Source organism: Opisthocomus hoazin, chromosome 26 (assembly GCF_030867145.1).
Source record: "Opisthocomus hoazin isolate bOpiHoa1 chromosome 26, bOpiHoa1.hap1, whole genome shotgun sequence".
NCBI lineage: Eukaryota > Metazoa > Chordata > Aves > Opisthocomiformes > Opisthocomidae > Opisthocomus > Opisthocomus hoazin.
The window spans coordinates 6,840,330-6,855,631 of NC_134439.1; the positions used below are offsets into that span (position 1 = coordinate 6,840,330).

Below are 15,302 nucleotides of genomic sequence, written 5' to 3' on the forward strand. Positions count from 1 at the left end.
AAGGAAATAACAGCAAGAAAAGAAACTCCAAGGAAGTAACAGCCAAGGAAATAGCAGCAAGGAAATAAAAGCCAAGGAAATAACAGCAAGGAAATAACAGCCAAGGAAATAACAGCCAAGGAAAGAGCCAAGGAAATAACCACAAGGAAATAACAGTGAGGAAATAACATCCAAGAAAAGACCAAGGAAATAGCAAGAGCTGTAATAATAATAATAATAATAACAACAACAACAATAACAACAACAACAACAAGAACAAGAAGAGCTGAACAGTCAGGGCAGGCATCGTCGCTGTCGCACTCAGTGTAGGTGGACCTGGCTGAAGATCTCCTGCTCGTCGGAGCGCTGCCGTCGTGGAGCTCGACTCTGGACGCTTGGTGCTGGGCGTCGAGGGGTCGGTACAGCTCCCGCAGCCGCGGCGGCTGGGTTCGGCTTGGATCCGACACGCGCGGCCTCTGGGAAGCGGCAGGGAAGGGAAGGTTTTGGAGAGGGTGGGAAACAGCCGGCGGGGCAGGCAGAGGGGAGACCTGGCACGTGCTCCTGCCCTTACCTCCTCTCGAGCGTTGTCCTTCTTCTTGCTCCATCTCCGCGGCAGGAATTTTTCAAAGAACCTGGGAAAAAATAAGGAAAAGAAGGGTACAAAGTGACGGCTGCCTGCACGCTGCCCTGCCGGGAAGCAGCTCCTGCGGGATTCAGGCAAGTGGCATTTACAGCGGTGCGAAACATCTGGATTTGGTGGGTTAACGGGGAGAGAAGAGGCTTCTTGTGCGCCATCACCCCGGAATTCACCGTTCTCGGTCCCTGAGGCTTGGCCAGGGAGGGCTGTGGCGGGTGTCTGCTCGGGGCAATGTTTCAGCTGACCCCGAGGAAGATGAGGAGCCCCAGAAGGAAGGGACGGTGCTGGTCGACACGGCTGGGAACGGCTCCTGGTTTAGCCTGGATGTGAGAGGTGTCGGGGGGGGGGGGAACGGGACGGGACACAGGAGCGAGCTCTTCAACAGCCCCTCTGGGGACTGGGGCAGGGAGGAAGAGGGCAGAGCCGTCACCAGAGCAGAGTTTTGCTGGGGACCGGAGCAAAGAGGTGTTTCCTCGTGGCTGCAGGGACACGGGGCCGCACCAGAGCCCAGGGCCCACACACCCACCACGTGCAGGGTGTAGAAACATCACCGGCGTGGAGAAGGGCTGCCTGGTTGGGATGTGAGCTTAGAGCCATGCTGACCACTCACGCTGTGGGGTCCCTTTTCTGGGGCTCTTACAGAAGCTACGTGTTTTAAACACAGACTGGTGAGTCCTCGGCAGCCAGCAGCCGCGTGGCTGGGGGGCTCGGGATCAAGCGCTGATCAGAGTAAAGACTGTTGGTGGCCCAGCAGTGGCGCAGCGCGGGGAGTAATTACCATCTCCGTCGTGATTTACTGGTGCTTTGGGGTTGGGAATTGGCTGCAGGTTTTTGGGAGCAAACCTGGAGAAGGAGAGATTCGTAACATCAGCATTTTCTCATCACGCTCTGCAAGCCGAAGGAGGCCAAAAGGTTCCTCCTCCGACCGAGCCCGCTATATACACGTGCAAGCCTGTGCCAGCAGCCACATTTTTCGAAAGAGCCCATCCTGCTTTCCTAACTCTCCGCTCTTCCCTGCCTCCGGAATGACCTGGACTCCCAGCACTCTCCTAATCTCAGCCGTGTTTATGTCTGCCTTTCTCATCTGCACAGTGCTTTGCAGGGTACTCCCCTCCTGTTTAACCCCAGTCTGAAACACGTAGGTGTTTATTTCTTTCTTTTAAAGAAAGAAAAGCTTTTTTTCCCCAAGGAGAAGGGCCCCAAAGGGAGGCTGAAACTCTGTGGGCACACTGGGTCCTGTCCCCTGCCCGTCTCCGGCACTGCCCTGGCCCCTGCGGAGCAGTCGCACCTTGCAGAAGGACTTGGTTTTGGCGAGTGGAAGGACTTGCTGCCCGGCTGGAAGCGATCGGTGAGGGCAGGGGAGCAGAACAGGGTCAGGAGAAGAGGCTGGGAGGTGACTCTGCAGGGCCAGGGATTGCGGGACGAGACTCGGGGAAGGGCTGCTGGGAGAGGCTGTGCTGGGAGCGAGCCGCAGCCCCGCTCCAGGGAGCTGTGAGGAGAGCTGCAGTGCAGAGCTGCTGACAGGTCCTGACAGACGCCAGGACAACCGCCCCCAGGCAGGCTGGAACCCCGTCTGAACTGTGTGGATGCCGTGACAAGCTCTGGGGTTGGAAAAACATCTCCTCTGCTACCCAGGGGTGTTGACAGTGGCTCCCCAGGGCTCACAAGCTGTGTGGAGAGGCACCACCCTGCCCCGGTGCCCTCCAGCTACAAGGCTTGACTGACAGCTGTCTGTCAAACGAGCTACTGGCTTACCTCAATGAAACAAATCACGGAGATTAATCATGATGATGAGAGACACCAATATCTCTAACAGGAGCCTGTCGCTGGAGGTGTGCTTTGGCTTCCACTGGGAGAAAAGGAGAGAAAACCATGAGGGGGCAGAGGGTTGCTCCTTCCATTCCCCGTGGTCCAGGAGGACACATGCAGCAATCCCCAGGACCTCTCCTACCTTCCCCGCAGGATTCCTGCCCGCCTGCCTGGCCGGGGCCACGCCATTGGAAAGGTTCCCTTCCAGGAGACGCTGGCCCCCGAGAGCAGAGGCTCCCCGGTCCCCGTGCCTGTCGCTGAGCAGCTTTATGAGCAGTCCCATCTTGGAGACCATCTTCGCACAGGCCAGCCGGAGCTCGGGGAGGCTGCAGTCCATCCTCAGGGCTCGGGCCACCTGGGCGACGAACGTCCGCAGGGCTTCGTCTGGGACGAGCAAGCGTAGGTGACGATTGACCTTGGTTTCAAAGAGGTCTCCTCAAACCGGTGCAGCATCTGGGCTGTGGGAGCTACCTGGTTTATTGAGGACACTGGATCCTTCTTTTTGTTGCTTCCAGGGTGTTCCTGCGCTTCGAGGGACGGCTGGTAAACGCCCATCTAGAGAGGAATCCCCTTCTTCAGCCGTGTCCTCTAGTATGCTGCTTGCAGAGGGGAGGCTGTTGCTAACCAACAGGTTATAGAAAAACCGCTGGTGTGTGCGTGGTCTCTGCTCTGCTTTACCTTCTGTTGGTGTGGGCTCTTCCTCTGGACTCACACTGCCAGACGTCTGGTAGACAAGCCGATAACTTTCATTCAGATATGGGCTGTCCCCCTGCTGGTGCTTTTTGTAAGCCCAGACATAGTCCTGCCTTGGAGATGGTGCTTCCCCTGCATCTTCTACATCTTGCACACTCTCCATCCCATGAGTTTCCTTCATCGGCTCCGCCGCATCAGAATGATTTTGATTCTTAAAAGACGCAGACGAATGAGGAGCCTCTGCTGGGGAGTGTGAAGCTGAATGTTCTGAAGGAGGTGCCGATATTTTGTGATGTCTGAAGAGGGAGACGTTGTCAGTGAGGTTTAACCTGCCAGCTGTCTCCCAGGGGTTTAACGCTGCCTGGTTCAAACCTAAGCCATGCTGCTTTTGCACCCAGCCTGTGCTTGTGTCTCCCTCCCCTGCTGGGATCTCGTGCACCTCGTCCTTCTGTGTGGTGGGTGCTGGCAGGGGTGAGATGGTGTTTTTCATAGTCACGATGCTTTTAGCCTTGTGCAGCTTATTCTTGAGCTTGGCTACTAGTGCCTTTGCTAGAAAATAGAGTTTCCTTACCTCATTGTCACTGGTCCAGCCCATGTGCTGAATGCTGTGCAGCATCAGCATCAGCACCTTACTGGGTTTGCCCTCCTGCCCGGATAGGTGCTGAGGGGAATATGAATTTGTTCTGGAACTGTGGTCATTCGGGTCACCGAGATCACTGTCAGTGCCGGTCAGGCTCAGGACAACTTCAGGCGTTGCGGTTTCATGGTCTCTGAGCGAAGGCTCCTTGGGCTTCAGGTTCAACACCGTGCTGGCGTTCAGCTTTCTGGATTTTACCGCTTCCGTTATTCCTCTTTGTGTCTCTGCCAGAGGATCTGTGCGAGCTGTAAAACACCAGGAGAGCAGATCAGTGACTCGGAGTCACGAGAACCTTTCTGCCAAAATACAGGGTCAAAGGTTTGCCCCGAGCAGCAGGCGCTCATCTTTCAGACAATGGAGTGTGTGAACTGAATGACGGATGTGTTACAGCCGGGAAAATCCTGTTAAATCAATCAGATTATCTCATCGGGCAGAACAGATAGATGTTTCTTTTCTGGTATCTCCCAGGGCTCTGTTTGGATCGGTGGGAAACGTCCTGGGGGAACGGGTTCGCTGTCGGAGCGTTTCCCACAGCTCGGTACAAGCCAGTGTTGAGTTGCTAAAATCACCACAAAGCCTTGAAACTAGGAGCGAGCCTGGAAAGCGGAACACCCAAAGACACGGCGTTTGCCCCTGCTCGGTTGTCCCAGCTAGCCCTTCTCCCTGCAGTCAGGAAAACCTGGGATACTTCACATTAAAAGGCCTCCGGGTTGTTGTCTGCAACAATATGCAGTCAGCTCCCACCACCCAGGCCTAGAAGAAGTGGAAGACGTGAGGGTTCGACCCAGAGCGATGCAAACAGCCCAGGCGAGCTCCTGCCCCGCCACGCAAAGGGCACGCGCTGAGTCTGCAGGGCCAGGAGAAGTCTTCACGAGTCCCACACCAAGGCTGCAAACACCACCTTATCTCTAACCCTGCTCTGCAGATAGCTTAATGCCAGAGGCACGGTGACATGGTCAAGAATATTTACAGATTACAAAGGTATTTAGGCCTTTTTTTCCTGTTAAAATGATAGGAAATTGGACACACAAGTACCTTTGAGTATCTAGCCCTCAGTGGCTCAGCAGCCTGTTTTCGCTAGACTTGCTTAGGCTCTCTTCTCCACATCCAGTTTGAGAATGGGTTACTCGGGACCTTGGAAACCTGACTGTATCTGCATGAGTCCAGCTTCTCTCTGCTTTGATGAGGATGCTGTTTACCCCGTGCAAAGATCGAGCAGGACAGTGCGTCACCTGCGCTGCACAGGCTAACGAGAGAAGAGCGGTGGTTGGTGTTCACCTCATGCCCTGCAATGGACGTTGGGGTTACCATCCTCTCTGCTGCGCACGGGGAGCAGGGTGGCAGAGAGACCAGGCTATTTTCTGAGGTCACCCAGACCATTTTTGGAGCCTGTATATCCCAGATCCTCTCCAACACACTGTGCATCACAGGAGGTTTCTGCAGAGCCTGCCTAGGGGCTTCCCTGCTTGGTTAGGGGTCTTGGGGTTTCCAGTGTGGGCAGCGGTTTCGAGGTGCAGCTCAGCATGTGCCACCTTGTCAGAGTGATGCAAACATTGCCGGACCCTTTGGCCGTGTCTACGCTGTGTCTGGGACCTCTCTCGCTGCTGAGCTGTGACTAGCCAAGGTCTGGTGGTGCTGGAAAGGCTCAGGAGGTTGGCAGGGGAAATCTGGGGGGCTTAAGAGCAGACGGGGCTTTCCAGTGCTTGGGAGTGGTGCTGGGCACGCATGATTTCCTTGGCTAGATGTGCTGTGTGGACTGGAAGCTCGTGTGTTTATTTAGCCCAGCGAGCTATTTCTTCTCAAGATAGTATTTGACACAGAAGATATGTACAATCACTAGTAACTTTTCAACCCTTGTTTTTTCCAAGGCATGTGCTCAAGGGGGAATTTCTGTGCCTGTGCCTCAGGGACCACAGTCAGAGGCCTCCCCGCTCTCACCTGAGCTGCCGGCACTGGCCTCAGGGCTGGTTTAAAGGCCTCGCATGGACAAAGCTCCTCTCAGCGAGCAGGGCAGAGTCTGCCCAGATTTTGTGTCCCTGGGGCTAGTCAGGAGCCATCGGGCTGGAGCGATGCCACTGGGGTGGCCAATGCTTCCTGGGAATCCCCACAAAACAGGGCCACAGAATCGTAGAAACACTAAGGCTGGAAAAGACCTCTAAGATCAAGTCCAACCATCAACCAACACCACCATGCCTGCTAAACCATGTCCCAAAGTGCCACGTCTATATGTTTTTTGAACACCTCCAGGGATGGGGACTCCACCCCTGCCCTGGGCAGCCTGGTCCAAGGCTTCACAACTCTTTCAGTGAAGAAATTTTTCCGAATATCCAGTCTAAACCTCCCCTGAGCAACTTGAGGCCATTTCCTCTCTTCCTATCGCTGGTTACCTGGGAGAAGAGACCAACCCCCCCTCACTACACCCTCCTGTCAGGCAGTTGTAGAGAGCGACAAGGTCCCCCCTCAGCCTCCTCTTCTCCTGACTGACCAACCCCAGCTCCCTCAGCTGCTCCCTAAGCCATGCTACAGCATCTCCTAAACCCAGAGGGAAGTGGGCAGATTCGGTGTCTCCCTCCCGATCACGGGGAAGCCTACCGCACTGGGGAGCGCTGGCGGGGCACACGTTCTCGCAGTGGAACTTGGTGGTCCTGCACAGGGTTTCGCTGGTGTGTTTCTCCTGGCAGAAGCAGCAGGCCAGATCGGTGGGCAGTGTGCTAAAGAGAAGAGGCTACTGGAGAAAAACCCAGCATCTCAATCCACGTCTCCGAGTCCAGCTCAGGTAACACAAAGATAACGCATCACGGTTTTGCTCAGATTTCTTCTACAGCTCTGGAAAAGCTCCCCTCACCTCCAGTCCCAATGGACAGGTATGTTCTCCTGATTTCTAAGAGAGGTTTCAAGTAGAAGATGGGCTTCTCCATTGGCATTGAGATGTTGATTTTACCTTTGAAAATGGAACTAGTCCCAAAATAATATTTGAACTGAAAAGCGTCCCACCTTGATTTAAAACTTCCCTTTGAAAAAGCTGGAAACTGGCATCTAAAAGGTGAAATTCTGCTCCTTAGCAGGTGAGCTTGGGAGGCTCTCGAAAGTAAATAGCAAACGTGAGGCTTACAGGGGTTATTCTGGTTTGTTTCCCAGGAAGACCCCTTGTTTCAGCAGTTACAGTCTGCTGGCGGCTGGGACCCAGGCCCTGCATACTCACAGCGTTTCCAAGCGCGCTGTTGTCAGGAGGAGCGTGAGCAATGTCTGCTGAGCCACTTGTGTCGCACCCAGGTCTCTGAAAAGATTCGAAAAACTGCATTAAATTTTCAGGCATCTTTACCAGAACTCTGCTCTGGAACAAGACCAGGTGCCTGATGGTTGCGGTGGTGGAATCCACTTGTGCCTAATCCAATAGAAATGATTCAAAACTGTATCGTCTTTCTGCTTTGACCCGTTCCGAACCTCGGGGTCTGAATCAAGAGGGGATCCTGCAGATCTCGTGGGAGACGAATGCAAACAGAAAGGATTCCCTGGCTCAAAACCCTCCTCCTGCTCTCCCATGAATGCAGCTCCAGTCCTTCAATGGAGAGGATGAATCCACTGTGACCTTGGAAAGAGAGATTGATTATACCAGCGAAAAGAGAAAACGTGCCGAGCAGAAAGCAAAGGGTATCTGTGGGACAGCGGGGCTGCGAGCAGGAAGGACCTCTGCAAAAAGCCTGGACCTGTTCCTCCCGGAGGAGTCACACGGCTGCGAGCAGGAGCCATAGGATGCTGTGAATCGAGATCAGCACAGGGTATCACCTGCCCTGAGCTGTGTCACGGCAGTGGGGTGGGGATGTGGGGTGGGCAGGAGCCCCAGGCTGCTGGCATGGGCGCCCCAGGGACCGGGAGCTGCTGGATCCCCCCTTCGCAGCGCTCAGCAGGAGTGGGGGCATCCCCAGACCCTTCAGGCCACTCCATGGCCCCAGACCTGGACAGCCTCTAGTTTTTTAAAGTTTGTGTCCCAGTTCCTTGGTTGCTTTGAAGCTGGGGACGCACCAGAACTGCTTGGCCTTTGCCTTGCTCTGCCGGTGCCGGGGTTATTTGCGCCTCTGGCAGAATAAGGCTGGGAGAAGAGCGAGATCTGCTGCTGTATCTCTGCTTTCCTGACAAGAGGGCACTCGAGGGAGACAAAGATCTATATTAATCTGGTAAAAATGAGTCAATGCTTACAGATATTTGACTGAAGGCAGCTTGAAGAACGATGTGTCAGCAATAACGGACAGGGGGTTATGGCTCAGGATCCTGAAAAAAACAACACAGCACTGTGAGTGGGTGACAGGAAGGACGTGAGCTGTGTGGGTAGGGGTACGTGGGGATGCCCTGACCACGTGTGCTCTTACGGACATAGACCCACGAGCCTGGAAAGCCAAGAGCAGCTGGCCCTGTGCAGCAGGCACTGGAAACATGGGAGAAGGTGAAAACACTTACTGTAAAGTCAAAAACCCCCAGTGGTTCCTGAATCAAACAGAGCTAAATCAAAGTGAATTTCCACGAGATGATTGCAAAGTATTTCTGTGACCAAGGAGTTTTTCCTCTTTGCCAGGCTTCTCATTTCTACCCTCTGAATATCAGAGAGGCCCGAAGAGAGTTGTGCCTGTTGGATCTGATGCAGAATTACCCTGCAGTCCCCTTTCCAGTCTCCTCTCTACTGTGCGAGTGGTGTAAAGAGATTTAGGGTGGGTAAGGATCCAGCTGACTTTTATGGATGGCAGATGTGAATTTGGCTGAACGATTTTTACTCAAAGCTCCCCGAAGGATTTCCTTTCAAGTGGAGAACAAACATAGGAAATTTCAGCCTGAAGATAAAAAATTGGCTCAGTGCTACGTGTGTGAGGAAGGGCCTGGATGAAGGCTAGAGGCAGGAACAGATGCTGATGGGCTGATTCACAAAACACATCAGGTCCTGATTATCTCCAGCTAAAAGAGCAAAAGCCCAGAAGTGCTTCTTCTGGAAAACACAACATCTCTTTCTTTCCTCCTCAGCTCACACCTTCTCTTTGCTTCCCTCCACCAGGACTTTGATGTTATTTTGGAGTCTTACCTTCCATATTTTCTTACATTTCCACTGTCCAGAAACTTTTACTGCATTACTGCATCCAGCCTGGCACGGCTGTGGCCTGCTCCTATGGGAACTGTCAATCGTAATTTATTCTCCCACCTTACTTGGTGCATCATGTGAGAAGTATTGCACTTTTCAGGAGAGCAGGGAGACTGGCCATTCCCTTATGTGTATGGACCCTTGGTGGGCAAAAAACCCGGCTTCTCACTTAATTCAGGTCCAGATTGAAACGGTGATCCTGTCCCTGGTAGGGCTTCATGATAGAACTGCCTATGGATTAAGTCATGTTTTCTCATGACACCAAAAGAACAAAGTTTCCTTTGTGTGGATGTTTTTGAGACCCTTTACTTTTAAACGCAAATGCACAAAGTGAAATTTCTGCCTAGAAATCCGGGTCACATCCCGTACCCCGCATCACCCTGCCTTCCCGCAGCATTTCTTTCTTATCTGTTCCCCCTGGGCTCCCACCACTCCTGTGTGAACCTGATGCTGGTTCAGGGAAGCCATAGAGAAGATAAGCAGGCCAGGAGAATGTGGCTTGCAGGCTGCAGAGTCCCGACGGACCCTGGATGACATCTCTAGCAGGGTTCCGCTCTTTACGGAGAGCAAATCTGCTCTTCCCCGCTGTCACTGTGGAGTCCTGCTCTGACCTGCCTTTAGACCTTGTCACACTTACAGCTTCTGTAAGAACTGCATCCCGTGCCACGCCTGGAAAGTGCCGTCACGGATCTGCGTGATGAGATTCCCACCAAGGTTTCTGGGGAAGAAGAAGATCACAGAAATGAATTGGACCTGTGCTACAGGAAGCTGGAGCAAAGCAGTATTGATTGGTAGGAAATATGCAAATCCAAGGTAGAATAGGGAGGAAACTGCTGCTTTCTCGATTTTTTTTGAACCTGTCAAGGAGAGGAAATGAAGTGCACATGTGCTTAATCTATTTCTGTTCCAGGATGCAGCAAGCCTTCAAGAAATGGCTTCTATTATGGCTGCGTTTGGACGACCACGCTGTGATCTCTCATCCTGCTGTGGGTCATCCAGCCATCTGCATTGATCTCTTCAGCTCCGTCACTCTTTCAGCAGGAGAAATTTAGTCATAGTTCTAAAAATAACAGGAACGTCTTCTAGCACAAAAAGGGTGATAAATGCAAACAGACTTCAGTAAATACACTAGAAAGAAACTTTTATAACTCACATAAGCTGCAAAAAGGGAAGTGGCTCAAAAGCATGTTCCTCGATCGACGGGATTTTGTTGCAAGATAAATCCCTGTTAAAATTAGAACACAAAATGTTAATTACATTTGCACGGTCATGTTTACTTTCTCTTGCTTTGACACTGGCAGCATCTATGTTACACGGCTCTGATTTCACGCGGTGTTTATATCTGCTATTAGCTTGCAGTGGTGTGTAACCTGTGATAACCCTCCTGACCAAGGTGGCTTTCATCTCAGTGATTTTTTTCTAGCTCTGATCCCACCAGAATTATTTTAAGGCTTGATTTCCCTCTCTGGTAACTGAAAAGATTCTTTAGGCAGGCACAGTTTAGCAGCTGAGGAAGCATTTGCGTGGCCCATACCGATTTGTGACCCTCTGGATGCGCCAGAGAGATGCATCCCACCTTCCCTGGGTGCCATCAGTGCTTTGCTTGCTGAAGTCAGCCAGGAAAGCCTGAGCAGAACCTCTTGTCTGAGGGCTCAGGGATGGGCTGGTACCCACACGTGTGAGGAAAATGGTTATTTTCCTCTTAATCCCTTTTTGGTGAAAAAGTCATGTTAAAGGGATCCTATGAAAGATGCAAAAGGAAGATCACGGAAGTCTGGAAAGGGCAGAATGAAGGGGTAACCCAAAGTCCTCTTCCCTGTACAGCTCTGCTGTGAGATGCGTGTAGACACCCAGCCGCTGCGGGATTCACCTGACCCGGCTTTAGAAGCCAAAGGGTTCATTGGCTCAGCCTGAATTCGCTGCCCGGGCTTGTTCTGTGGTGAACAGCAAGAGAGAAATGTTCCTGGGGAGTGATTCATCCCCTCCTCAGACAGGTTCCCAAGATGGCTTGGGTGAATGGGAAGTGCCTGTTCCTCTCCGTGGAAAATGAAGAGACCCTGAACAACCAGCTTAATCCTGGGCAATTATTAGGCATCTGAAATTAGAGGAGATGAATGCACAAGGTCTCTTCTGTAGGAGATGGCCGTGCTACTGGAGAGGGTGTTCAGGGAGCGACTGCAGCTCTCGCCTGCGGGCTCTGGACCTCCCAGGGAGGCTGCCGGGCGGTGGGAGGAAGGTCTTCACACGCGCAATCTCAGAAGCGCTTTGGAGAGCTCAGTCTGCAGCCCCGTGGAAGCGGAGTGTGGCTGGAAGCCTGTTTCTTCCCAACCTGACTCATTTAGCCTGCAACCCACATCCTGCAGAACATGCTTTCTGCTTTGAAGTTCTTGGATCCTTCTTTTCTACGATGTAGGGCACACATACCTGCTAAAAAGACGCGGGGAGGGGGAGCTTGTGTGGGCAGTGGGCCCCAGCACTGGCACTACCTTGTTTTCCACCATTCCCCAGCATGGAGACAAGGCTTAGATGCAGCCCTAGGGCTGGCTCCCCGCAGGGGAGCTCCAGAAGGGCCAAGACCACCCTGGACTTGGCTCTTTCCACACCAACGTGCATACTAGAAAATACAAACCCTCCCTTTTTGTGGGAAAAACGCGAGCGTGTAAGGGCCACATTCAGTAAATGACACTACAAATGCAGACGGCTGTGGAGCTGAGACACTTGCTGTGATCTATGAATAGGAGCAACGGAGGGGATTTTGGGACGCCTCGTTGTGTCCTCATTTCAGCTACTCTGATAACAGAGGAGTGGGACCCAAACCATGACCCTCACGAGCGAATTCCGTACCAGGGCTACCCTTGCTGTCAGCTTTTTCACACGAGCAGTATTTTTATCTTTGCCGTGAGGTTTGTGCTGAGAAGTGACTGTACCCATGTCTCCTCTGAGGCTCAGGTAGTCTGGGCACTGGGCACTAAAGCTCCGAGCCTCCACCGTGGGATTTATTTCTGCCTCTCAGGCTTTGAGATAAGAAAAGCAAACGTGATGGCAGCCAAGCAGAGAACAGACAACAGGGCAGGATTTTGTCGTTCTTACTTCACACTTCCTTTGCCTGCACCGCACAGGAAACCCTAAAATACGTGCAAAACTGAACTTGAAGGAGAAAAAAACCCGAATGCTCCTCTGCTCCCTTCCAGTGTTAGAGACAGAGCGCTTGTTGCAGTTCCAGATGACACTGTGTGGACGCAGACGCACATTTGTTTCTCCTCCAAGAAGAGTGAGGACTCAGCTGGATACGGCCCTGAGCAACCTCACTGTTTTTTTTGTAGCAAACGCCCCTGTGCTAGCTCTGAGGTTATCCCTGCTCGGAGCAGCAGGTTGAAGTAGAGACCTGCCAAGCGCAGTCTGTCTGGGATTTTAGCAGAGGAAGGGGTAGTGCAGGCTTCTCTTTCCACCTGGGATGGCCACTGGAGAGGCTGTCCCAAGAGCCAGCAGCCATCTGAGGCTCCGTCCTCACCCCAGGGGAGGTCTGTCCACCCAAACCCTAGCAGAAGCAAAGCCTGCAGGGGTTTTGCCTTGCTCTAGGTGGTTCTCAGATTGCCAGAGGCAATCTCCCAGGGCGTGGGAGGTCACTGTTAGCTTGGGGCTGACCACAGGTCAGCCAGTGTCTGTGCAAAGGGCAGAAGCCTCCTCCTCTTGGTTCGATTTGGGGAAACGAAAGCTGCACCGTTCCCCGATGGGAATCCTCCCACCAGGTCCCACGGCAGCACCGAGCTGCCTGGCTCTGCTCTGGCTGCAGCTTGAAACCAAGGAGGAACACAGCACGCTGGCACGGGGCCGGGCCGAGAAGCAGGGCTGGAGGAGGGTGAGGGGATGGTATCTTATAAATGTCTATAAATATCTGCAGGGTGGGTGTCAGGACGACGGGGCCAGACTCTTTCCAGTGGTGCCCAGCGACAGGACAAGGGGCAACGGGCACAAACTGAAGCAGAGGAAGCTCCAGCTGAACATGAGGAAGAACTTCTTCCCTCTGAGGGTGACGGAGCCCTGGCCCAGGCTGCCCAGGGAGGCTGTGGAGTCTCCTTCTCTGGAGATATTCCAGCCCTGCCTGGACGCGGTGCTGTGCAGCCTGCTCTGGGTGACCCTGCTTGGGCAGGGGGTTGGGCTGGGTGACCCCCAGAGGGCCCTGCCAACCCCTGCCATGCTGGGATTCTGTGATTCTGTGATACCTACAGGTGCTTCAGCAGGAGCAGCCCCTCCAGCGAACGCCTCCACACTGCCCGCAGATCGTTGGCCTGCAGGAGCCTGCAATGAGACAAATGGACGTTCACCGCTCCGCCAGCTGCTCTCCGGGAGGAAACGGGGTTTTCAGGGGGAATCTCCTGTGGTTTCGGGCCTCCCCGCCAGCAGCAGATAGAACATAAAATAAATACAGCCCCCGTCCCAGAGCTCGCTGCGGTGGAGGATGCCGTTCCCTCCCTGCTGTGTTATCCCCCGGGAAGCGCTCCGGATTCCTTCCTTCGTGGATTTCTCCACATTCGTCATCCAGCCGCTGGACCCTGTTTCACCTTCGCCTTCCCGGTTAAAAAGCTCACCGGTGATCAGGCGTTGAATCACCCCTTTCCTCAATTTTTTTGTTAAATTGAAGAGGCCATGCTCCTCTCGTTTCAAGAGGGATCTCAGATCACTCCTGTGGCTCCTGCCTGCGCTCTCCCATTTTTCAATCAGCTTTTTTTCCACAGACAGTGGTCAAAAAAACCTGAGCGTGGGTCTGTTACCAAACCAGCATCCCCACCCCCACCATCCCCTCGTGATCTGGGGAGCCTGACGCCCCTTCCTGTTGCTTGTGCTGCCTCTGAGGTTCACTCACCACACAGAGTTACAAGATTTGGCTTACTTGAATGAAAAACCTGTTAAAAAGCATCTTTGCTTCACATCGTGACAACGTCCCAACTACTTGTCATTGGGGCTCAACCCATGCAGCACACGTGGTTCAACACGTTATGCCAGGACTTCGGCTTCTTTCTCCTACGAGAAATTTCACTCGGAGAAGTATTTTCTCTGTGCCTGTGCGGGCGTGTGTCGGGACCACAGCTACTCCTGCTGGTAAGGTGTCTCCTCCTGCCGTCGCCGGCTTCCTCCTGCACATCAGAGCAAACCTGAGCTGTCGGCTCTGGCGGGCTGGGCTCGTTCCTTTTATTTTTCCAGAAGTGCTACGCACATCTGTTACGCTGTCTAAATAATAATGGTGCCGCTAAGCTGGCTTCCATATACAGCTGACCTGGAGAAGTCGACAGGAAAACACTTCCTCTCCAAAACCAGCATATATTTTTGGGCTTAAATTTAGCAACACTCGGTTCATTGCCCATTTCTTTCGCTGTTACGTATTTAGAGACAAAGAAAACACTGGATCTGACGCACACGTCACTTCACAGCGTTAGGCTTTCATTCCTCATCAAACGCTGCACAACTTTTGGAAACGACGTGAAGACGGCGCCGCGCTAATTAGATGGCATCTCCCAGCCAGGGAGCTCATCATCAAAACTGAGGTCAGACAAAACTTCTTCTTCGAGGTCAAACCGCTCCAAGGACAATCCATTGACCTGGGAAGAGAAACCAAGAGTAAATTTCTTTCTCTACAACACATTTTAGCTTCACCCCTCTGCACCTGGAAGCTCTGTATCTTGACCACATAGCAGAGACAGCCTCCTTGGAATTTACCAGCTCGGGAACGTTTCTGTTTCGGAAGGACTGACGGCCATCACAGGGCCATGAACCAGAAGGACACCCAGCAGCTCTCCTCCCGAGCAAGTCCTTCCAAATTCCTGGCTCTTCCTCTTCCTCTCAGGCTGGAAGGTGCCTTGCGGCAGGGAGAGGGCCACACTACCTCCCACACTCCATCACGAGGGAAGTGAGGAGATGGCGGGGGAGGTTGCTTCTGGTAGAACAGAGGTTTGAGGAGCAGCAGGCTTTCTGTTTGACTTTGCTGCTCACTTCTCTTATGGTCATTGCCTGTTAGGTCAGCTCTCCGTGGGCTTCAAAGAAGGCAGAGAGAAAGGGATGTGCAGAGGAAAATGCAGAGAGAGAACAAACCAGATGGAATTTCATCTGCTCAACTGATTAAAAAAAATAATCTGGTGGATGTTAGTTACTCCACACAGTAAAACACCTCCTGTTTTACTCTTCAGGAAGAAAGGAAGATAGCTGTGCCCGTGGACACCAGTGACTCAGTGTCACCAGGCGGAGTAACATGCCACGAGGTTCATTAGACACCTCCGCCACGCAAACCGCAGGAGCTGGACGCTGCGCGGTGCCGATGCATCACGCGAGAGGGACGCTCGCTTTCCACCGACCGCCGTGTCGGTCATCCCGCCTCGTCAGCAGCAGTGTTTTCAACCTAAGCGAGGCGGAAAGCCTCTGCTCGGGAC

At 53.0% G+C, this 15,302-nt stretch overlaps 1 protein-coding gene across 1 annotated transcript; it reads right to left on the reverse strand.

Moving 5' to 3' along the window:
* Window positions 1-272: 272 nt before the first annotated feature.
* LOC142364257 (uncharacterized) lies at window positions 273-13,798 on the reverse strand. The gene is made up of 13 exons (XM_075443564.1): window positions 13,772-13,798; window positions 13,443-13,602; window positions 13,108-13,327; window positions 10,034-10,105; window positions 9,518-9,598; window positions 7,953-8,024; window positions 6,958-7,032; window positions 6,348-6,466; window positions 2,568-4,000; window positions 2,372-2,465; window positions 1,395-1,459; window positions 551-611; window positions 273-455 (listed from the first exon to the last, which is right to left on the reverse strand). Exons 1-9 carry the CDS (start codon window positions 13,796-13,798, stop codon window positions 2,862-2,864), a joined length of 1,965 nt encoding a protein of 654 aa, XP_075299679.1. The 3' UTR covers window positions 273-455; window positions 551-611; window positions 1,395-1,459; window positions 2,372-2,465; window positions 2,568-2,861.
* Between the last annotated feature and the right edge of the window lie 1,504 nt (window positions 13,799-15,302).

Coding starts and splice junctions, on each gene's coding strand:
- LOC142364257 (XM_075443564.1), bottom strand. CDS start 13,798: ATGCTTTTTAACAGGTTTTTCATTCAA. Junction 10,106..13,107: donor CTGCTCCTGCTGAAGCACCT/GTAGGTATCACA, acceptor TAATTTTAACAG/GGATTTATCTTGCAACAAAA. Junction 4,001..6,347: donor CGCCAGCGCTCCCCAGTGCG/GTAGGCTTCCCC, acceptor GGTGTTTTACAG/CTCGCACAGATCCTCTGGCA.